A 10000-nucleotide genomic window follows, 5' to 3' on the forward strand; every position below is an offset into this window, starting at 1 on the left:
TTTTTAAATCAGAGATTTGCTTCTCCTAGAAAGGTTGCCTTCACCATGGCTTACGGGAGCCCTATTCACCCCCATAACACATATACACACAAACACAAATATACACGGTGCTAGTTGGCCGTTGACCCAGAAAAAGAGTTCATTCAGACATACAAACATACATACACACATACATACATTTAAACAGACAGGTGAGATCTATATGATAGAAGATGTCATCTATTTTTCTTTAGCAACTCTGTTCTTATTTTCATTGTTGCTAACCATCCAGTTATTGTGTGAATAAACCTTTTCTTTTAGACTACTTTGCTTTGAAACGGCTAATGGGGTGGTCATAAAAATTCCCACGGTTGCCACCAACATCTGCAAATAAATGTGTTGCCACGGAATTGATGAGATTCGAACTTGGCACACCCAGTTTTTCAGTCTGCATCAGTATCCACTTAACTGCAACCGCCTCTAAGATAATGATAGCAGCATAATAAATAAATAAATAAATTAAAAGAAAATTGTTATGGGATAAGCTGATGTACCCATTTTTTTTGAATAATGTACTTATCTAGAGACTATAAATATTGCTATTAGTGATGGGACGATTCCAATACTTTTCCTGATTTCAATACTACTGAAGATTCCATACAAAATTCCCAATTCCGATACAATTACCGATTCTGATTCTTCATAAATCTCTCAATGTTTAACTATAAAATGGTTATTTTGCTCCAATTACTGCAAAAGCACATCCTAAATGCATATATTTTTTTCTCAAACGTAAAAATACACTTGTGAGGGGGGGTGATCTATAGATTTTAAGTTTTAGTTTTACTGGAAGTTTAAATAAATAAATACTTGTTATTTTATCATTACTACCAGCAGTGGAAAGTTTTTTTTTTAAACAAAATTGAATAAAAAAAGATAATTAAAGGAATCGTTTTTGGCATCAGAAATGTGGCACAAATTTTTCTGATTTCGATACTGATTCCGATACCCAAAAAAGTTCTGATTTTCTGATTCCCGATTCCGATTAATCGTCCCAACACTAATAGCTATATCTAACATTTTATTGAGCTGCAATTTGCAACAATGATCTGGCAACTCCCTCCAATTTCCGATACATGCCAGTCGAGATTTCCATCTTGACAATCAGTTTGGCAGAAACCGGGTCATATCAGTGACCTTTTAGTGATGCATTCGTTCTGGGCAATCCAAGATGGTCCATCCTCCCAAGCTTTGCTTCCTGTCTTTTAGGTGGAGTAAGTTTACTGCTTACTGCATGAAGTGCTGCAACTGAGGAATGCCGACAGAGTTTAAAAGGCCAGGCTGCTCCTCCTGGCTTGACTTTCCCCATATTCTGCCCTTGTGTCAAATCTTCCAGTGGTGGGAAGAAAATCATTGTCATCATGACCATCGTATTAATTCGAAAATTCTATTGTTGACATTTAGCTTCCCCCAATATTTTTGTAGTCACAATTATTTCTAAAAAGACATCAGGTACTTACAGGAGGGTTTACGTGAAGGTTGCAAATATCCTAAGTGAAATTGACTTTTGTGGCATGAACTGGATTAGAACTTGGGACACCCAGAACAGTCTGTGTCATTAACGATGGAACCACTGTCACTTATTGGGAAGGAAATGAATAACAACGATTTGTGGCAGTTATGGCCCCAGAATCATGACGTGTACTTCTATAACATGCTTTTGCTAATACACTTTTTGTTGACTATACCACTGTATTTGTCTTGATTATTACCGGTCTACAAAGCTACAATAAACAACAAAATCAAAAAATATGAAAAACAAAAAACAAAACAAAATGTAGCCATCACTGTTGGTAAAATAAGAATTATAAACACTTACATTCCAAAAAACTTCAATCCTCTTTGGGGAAGGACTTTTTGCAATGATGTTTTGTGGGCTCCCAGTTGGTGCTGAAATGGGTGAAAAAAAAATCATTTCAATTAATTTTGTTAGTTTGTTTTTATGAATAAAGTCGATTCGAATTTGCTAAAGGGGGGGGTATTGAAGAAATTTATAATGACAAACAAATACTATATAGTATTATAGCCGAATTGTTTCTCTGAAGCTTTTCCCTATAATCTTTAACCAGTTTCATTCATAGAACTACCCACCCGTAGAACATAATACCACGAAGTTACTTCCCAGCTGACTATAACATGCTTGTATTCAAGTCCAATGTAAACAAGTTTATCATTGAGCCGTCCTCTTAAATAATCAAACACTACCACAGTTTCACCATTATTAATCTTACCGACCATCTGACACTTATTAATTCTTATCCTCGAGTGGCCTTTGAGCTTTGATAAGCAATACATCCTTAGTAAAAAAGAAGGCTCTAATCATAAGTGTTCATCATGCTTAAGTTTGAAAAACGTTTCTGTCAGTTTATTAAGATTACGTTGAAATAGCATTTTTGTTGTGTATATATTATTCCTTAATTGGAATTCATTTTTTGAGATGAGCATTATATACATTAATTTATTTTTTATTTCGGACTACTAGTCTCATCTTGTCTGAAGATAGCGGTTTCAATTCCACCCAAAGCGTGCCAGAGGTTAATTGGCCAAAAATGTGGTGAGACGACAACAACTACGGATGGCAGTGATGGCTGAGAATGCAGTTAGGAGATTCAAAGTTCCTATCCGTCGCGGTTACCACCTGACGAAGGCCAGAGGAATTAGTTGGCCGAAACGTTGTGAATAAACAATCCAATAAAATAATGGAAAAACAACAACTAATAAAGATGAGACTAGTAGTCCGAAATAAAAATAAATTAATATAGCATTTTTGTTAGTCTTTCATGCTTAAGTCTGAAATAAAAAATTTCTTTGGTTTGTCTAACTTAATTTTGAAATTCAAGTCAATTATATTTTTAGTAATCAACAATTTGATAATAACAAATTATATAAAAACAAAATGGCCACTTTATGAAAAACAATAATGAAAAAAAAATCAATTTTATATATGATTGAAAGGTAAATGTAAGCACTAACTTTGTTGCTGTTCTGTTTAAAATATCTTTCAACTACAAAGTTTGACTTGCATTTTATTTCATCTATCACACTTGCACGAAAAAACATTAAGTTCTTCTCGGTATTGTATGCAGCCCCCCCCCCAAAAAAAAAAAACAAAACAAAAAAAAACAAGAATGAGTTTTCATTAAAATAACTACTTATTGTTTTTATTAATTTCAACGATTATCATGTTACAATTAGTTAAATATATCAGGAATATTACTAAAACATGTATTTCTATGATTCAATGAAAAAATTATTTCGCCATGTTTGTTTTGTCACGTATGACGTAAACACAAGGGAAATAACTCATAATTCTAACCTTTGCGACCAAGGCTTCCAACTTCCAATATTTCCTTCTGTATCAGAAAACATGCTATGTTATATACAAATATCTGTACGTAATGTTGCCAAACTAATTAAAAATCTTGATTCTAGTAAAGCAACCGGCCCTAACGGTATTCCAATTATAGTACTCAAAAGACTTCAACCAGAACTTGCGCCCATCCTTAGAAAATTTTTTAAACGTTGTCTTAAGGAGAATTGCTTCCCGTCACCCTGGAAAATCTCATCAGTATGCCCCGTATTTAAGAATTCAGGTGATCGCTCATCTCCCTCACAATACAGGCCAATAAGTCTCCTGTGCGTCATGAGTAAGTTGCTGGAATCTGTGTTAAATAGAGAAGTAATCAACCATCTTAGCAAAAATAACCTTCTTAGTGACACGCAATATGGTTTCCATTCTGCTAGATCTACAGCAGATGTGTTTACAGTTATATCTCATAGGATTAGCGAATCTCTCGACGGAGGCAACCTTTCTAGGGCAATTGCTGTTGACATATCAAAGGCCTTTGATAGAGTATGGCATAAAGGTTTACTTCACAAGATCTCCAGCTACGGTATAGCTGGAAATCTCTTCTCAATTATTAAATCATTTCTCTCTAATATGTTCATAAGAGTAGTGGTTGATGAGCAGAAATCAGAAGCTCTTAGTATTAATGCTGGAATCCCTCGGGGGTCCATCCTGGGCCCTACTCTCTTCAATGATTTTCCAAATCACATCCTTACATCATTCGTAGACATCTATGCTGATGACACTACTATCTATGGTAGCACATCTAAGACTGTAAACGACCAAGTTCTCTCTGATTCTCTCTCCTCTGATCTTGAGCAAGTGGTACAATGGGGAAATAGGTGGCTTGTTATTTTTAATGCATCTAAGACCAAGCTTTTATCTTTACATCATCAACGCTCTGATCCCCATCTGGCATCAATTGAAATGAATGGCTCTCATCTTGGGGAAGCCTCATGTTTTGACAAGCTTCTGGGCTTGACCTTTACTCCTGATCTTAAATGGAACACATACATTAAATCTGTTGCCAAGGCCGCTGGAAAAATGGTGGGATCCTTCTATCGATCCAGTAGATAGATCACTGCTGATGCAATTCTCTACCTATATAAGAGTCAGGTACGTCCAAGGATGGAGTACTGTTACCACATCTGGGCAGGAGCTGCTAGAAAGAACTTATCCTGCCTTGATAGAGTGCAAAACAGATTTCATAGCCTCGTAGGGGATGTCTTTTTCTCTTCCCTGCAACATCTTTCTCACAGAAGAGATGTTGCGAGTTTGTCTCTGCTTTATCGTTATTTCCATGGCAGGTGCTCGGCTGAGCTCTATTCTATGGTCCCTCCTCGCCAAACTTTCACAAGAAACACCCGTCTAGCAGAAAACACTATCACTAGTTTCCCCCACTCTTTATCTGTGCCTAAACCTAAGCATAGATTCCATGAGCAAAGCTTCTTTCTTAGAACTGCACGCCTATGGAATTGTCTTCTGTTTTTCTGCTTTCCAGCTGACTACAATATGGTTGTCTTCAAGTCTAACGTAAACAAGTTTTTGATGACCCGTTCCATAGAAGTTAACAAATTTACTGAATCTCCATTACTAACGGTTACTATATTGTCCAATTTCTACTGTACACTCTTTAACGCTTATCCTCGAGTGGCCTCTTGGCCTTGATAAATGGTGATGCCTATATAAAAAAAAATGTTTTTTAAATTAACCTAAGTTTTTGATAGTTTCAAATATGAATTACCTCCCCTGCTAACATACGAGCTCTTCAGTTATTATGTAAGCTAAAATTGCTAATTTATTCGAAAACTATTTTCTTTAATAATTAATTTTCTACCTTATCGTTTTTCGTAATTTTTGAATATTTTCATTACATAACAATTAAGTAGATAACATTGGTTTAACTTGAAATTCAATATTTCAATTTTACAGTTTTGCTACAATAACGAAGAAGAACAAAAAAATATTGTTGGTTTGTCATATTTAAGTTTAAAATAACATTTTTTCAGAATATTAACATTTATGCTAATGATGCCATTCTCTATTCCTGTGTTGCTTCTTGACCATCTCCTTTGTATCAGTTAAAATATTCAGTTGATTTAGAAGTTGATCTGGATTCAATTGTGAATTCGAGTACGAAATGAACTGTTTTGTTTAATCTTGTTAAAACGCAACTCATGACTTTCTGACCTTGAGGGGAACTTGACTCGGAAACATCTTGGTTTCCAACTCTTTTCAAAACACTTTCTCACACCTAAGATTATTCTCTATCACTATAAATCTGCAATTAGACACTGTATGTTGTCACATTTAAGCTGGTTAATGTCAGTTTAATTAGAGGGTTCTGGATAAGGTGCACTTAAATGAGACAAACAAAAATGCTATTTAACACTTGTATATGAAAAACAAAAATGCTATTTAGTACTTATATGGGACAAACAAATAAAATGTTACTTAACACTTATATGGGACAAACAGAAATGTTTTTTAACATTTGTATGTAAAAAAAAAATGCTATTTAACACTTATATGAGACAAACAAACATGTTATTTAACAGTTATATGTGACAAACAAAAATGCTATTAACCACTTATATGTGACAAACAAACATGTTATTTAACAGTTATATGTGACAAACAAAAATGCTATTAACCACTTATATGTGACAAACAAACATGTTATTTAACACTTATATGTGACAAACAAAAATGCTATTTAACACTTTTATGTGATAAACAAAAAATGTTATTTAACACATATGTGTGACAAAAAATTGCTTTTTAACACTTATATGTGACAAATAAAAATGTTATTTAACACTTATATATGACAAACAATGTCATTTAACACTTATATTTGACAAACAGAATTGTTATTTAACACATATGCGACAACAATAATGTTATTTAACACATATATGTGACAAACAAAAATGCTATTTAACACATATGTGACAAAAAATTGCCTTTTAACACTTATGTGACAAACGAAAATATTATTTAACACATATATGTTACAAAGATAATTGCTTCTTAACACTTATATGTGACAAACAAAAATGTTATTTAACATTTGGATCGGGGGGGGGGAATAAAAATAAAGCTATTTATCACTTATATGTGACAAAAATTGCTGTTTAACACATATATGTGAAAAACAAATTGATTTTTAACACTTATATATGACAAACAAAAATGCTATTTAACACTTATCTGTAATTTGATTAGCTCCATTCTTTCTTCTTCTCCTAAACCTTTTTCTCACAGATGCGAGGTTGCTAGTCTCAATCTATTTTTTTAAACCTATTATGTAACGTGCTCTTTAGAATTATCTGATCTATTCCATGCCTCCTTTGTTTCAGCTCGTTTGACTCGTTAGTCAAGTGATCCTCATTAATTTGCCGTTTTAACACCTCATTGTAATACAGCTTTCTATTTCAATATCCCCTTTCCAAGAACTGCAATCTTATGGAGCACTCAAGCTGACTGTTTTCCCCCTTCCTATAGCATTGATCTTTCCAAGACCAAGGTCAGCAGGCGTATCCATTTTTGGCACTTGTGCAGTTTAATCAAGACATTAAAAAAATGAAAATATCGAAAATGTTATATTGTACGTATCTGTTTTGGACTGAAGTTCTCCAAAATAAAATTCACTTAATTTGATTGAGTAGTTTTTTTTCTTTTCTTTTTTACAGTGGAAAAACACGTTTTTATGACAGTGCACTAAAGGTAGCCATGTTTGGATTTTTAGAGCACATCATGGGGAGATAATTCAGTCTAAAGTGCTGACACCCCCTTCCCCATGTTAAATATTAGCTTTTCTTCCTAAAAATAGAAACATGGCCACCTTTTGATCGGTATCATAACAAGTTGTTTTTCTGCTGTAAAAAAAAAAAAAACAAAAAACAAAAAAAACTACTTGATCAAATTAAGTGAAATCTTTTTTTTTCAGAGAACTTCATTCCATAACGGATATGTACAATATAACTTTTTTTTTGATATTTTCATTTTTTAATGTCTTGATTAAACTGTACAAGTACCCCATTTTTTGCTAAAATCATCTTTCACTTTTGTTAGCTCATTGAATCAAGTTGCTTCACGCCCCCCCCCCCTAAAAATTCAAAGTTAATTTGAAAAAGCATTTTTGTTAGTCCGTTACAAAAGTTCAAAATAAGATTTTCGTTGATTTGTTACATGTAATTTTGAAATGGCATTTTCCTTAGTCTGTCATCTGTAATTTTGAAATAGAATTATTTTTGTTTTGTAATACCTAAGTAAGAAATACCTTTTTTTTAGTTTGTAATATGCAATTTTTAAATAGCATTTCTTGTGGTCTATCATATATAATTTTGAAATAGTGTTTTTAATCTGTCATATGTAAGTTTGAAATAGTATTTTCCTTAGTTTTTTAAATGTAATATTCAAATAGCATCTTATCTAGTCTGTCATATGCAGTTTTAAAATGACATTTTCTTTGTTCTTTCATATATAATTTGGAAGTAGCATTTTCTTTGGTCTGTCATATATAATTTAGAAAATAGCGTTTTCTTTGGTTTGTCATATATAATTGTGATAGAGTATTCTATTTGGTCTGGCATATAAAAATTTGAAATAGCATTTTCTTTGGTTTGTCTTATATAATTTTGTAATAGCATTTTCTTTGGTCTATCTTATATAATTTTGTAGTAGCATTTTCTTTGGTCTATCTTATATAATTTTGTAGTAGCATTTTCTTTGGTCTATCTTATATAATTTTTTAGTAGCATTTTCTTTGGTCTATCTTATATAATTTTTTAGTAGCATTTTCTTTGGTCTATCTTATATAATTTTTTAGTAGCATTTTCTTTGGTCTATCTTATATAATTTTGTAATAGCATTTTCTTTGGTCTATCTTATATAATTTTGTAATAGCATTTTCTTTGGTCTATCTTATATAATTTTGTAGTAGCATTTTCTTTGGTCTATCTTATATAATTTTTTAGTAGCATTTTCTTTGGTCTATCTTATATAATTTTTTAGTAGCATTTTCTTTGGTCTATCTTATATAATTTTTTAGTAGCATTTTCTTTGGTCTATCTTATATAATTTTTTAGTAGCATTTTCTTTGGTCTATCTTATATAATTTTGTAATAGCATTTTCTTTGGTCTATCTTATATAATTTTGTAGTAGCATTTTCTTTGGTCTATCTTATATAATTTTGTAGTAGCATTTTCTTTGGTCTATCTTATATAATTTTGTAGTAGCATTTTCTTTGGTCTATCTTATATAATTTTGTAGTAGCATTTTCTTTGGTCTATCTTATATAATTTTGTAATAGCATTTTCTTTGGTCTATCTTATATAATTTTGTAGTAGCATTTTCTTTGGTCTATCTTATATAATTTTGTAATAGCATTTTCTTTGGTCTATTTTATATAATTTTGTAGTAGCATTTTCTTTGGTCTATCTTATATAATTTTGTAGTAGCATTTTCTTTGGTCTATCTTATATAATTTTGTAGTAGCATTTTCTTTGGTCTATCTTATATAATTTTGTAGTAGCATTTTCTTTGGTCTATCTTATATAATTTTGTAGTAGCATTTTCTTTTGTCTATCTTATATAATTTTGTAGTAGCATTTTCTTTGGTCTATCTTATATAATTTTGTAGTAGCATTTTCTTTGGTCTATCTTATATAATTTTGTAATAGCATTTTCTTTGGTCTATCTTATATAATTTTGTAGTAGCATTTTCTTTGGTTTGTCCTATATAATTTTGAAATTGAATTTTTACTGAGGCATATTAAAAATACCCGTTCTTATAATTCTGAAGCTGAGAAAATAATTTCAATCTCATTAAATGTATTATTTGACAGAAGTCTTTGAAAATCATTTGATTCCAAGTTTCATGAATTATTCTTCCTGCTTCTGTAATTGCCTTAAACAGAAATCAATAAACCACGCTGACAACGTCCATTGGCAACAGATTTCAATTTCGAAATACTTTTGAAGATTTGCATTAATCGGAATTTCAATGGTACAAAACAAAAATTGCTGATTCTTGAGATGTATCCATTAACTATCAGTGTTTAGCAAATATAATTAAGTTTAACAGATTTAATAGATTAACAGTAACAGCTACTCAAACTTATGTTTGACAAACTAAAAGATGCTATTAAACAACTATATGTGAGAAATAAAAGAAATGCTATTGAACACTTATATGTAAGTAACAAAAGTAATACTATTTAACACTTATATATGAACTAGCCTGGGTGCCTGGCGTTGCCCAGGTGTTTGGAGGTGTGTGTTGAGCAAAAGAAAAAAAGTGGTAGTAGGCAGGCAGGCAGGCTCGAACCCGTACAGCGAAGGACGAAAAGAATGTGAAAAAAAAGAGAAAAAAAAGTGACGTATTTGCCGTTGCGTCCATCGCCAAACCGGAAGTGGTGAAGATTTAAATTAAGGCTAGTCAACCGAAAAGAGGGATGACTTTCGAAAATATCTGCGAAAAAAAGCGACCCCCCTCCTTGTAGAAAAGGGCCCAGTTGAGGGTGAAGGAATTAATATTTTTAGCCAATTCTTCGATATTTGTCGTCCAAAGGGTCGAACTTCAAAACGATACCGATCTCATGAAAATA

General features: G+C 32.1%; 1 protein-coding gene across 1 annotated transcript in view; it reads right to left on the reverse strand.

Moving 5' to 3' along the window:
* Positions 1–10000, reverse strand: part of LOC145254833 (neuronal cell adhesion molecule-like) — an 898760-nt gene that overhangs the window by 475284 nt on the left and 413476 nt on the right. The window contains exon 18 of the mRNA XM_080113668.1: positions 1859–1929. Within this exon, the coding sequence (XP_079969794.1) occupies positions 1859–1929 (71 nt within the window). The remainder of the gene's footprint in view (positions 1–1858; positions 1930–10000) is intronic.

This window comes from Euprymna scolopes, chromosome 30, assembly GCF_053919585.1.
Source record: "Euprymna scolopes isolate OS-2025 chromosome 30, ASM5391958v1, whole genome shotgun sequence".
Lineage (NCBI taxonomy): Eukaryota > Metazoa > Mollusca > Cephalopoda > Sepiida > Sepiolidae > Euprymna > Euprymna scolopes.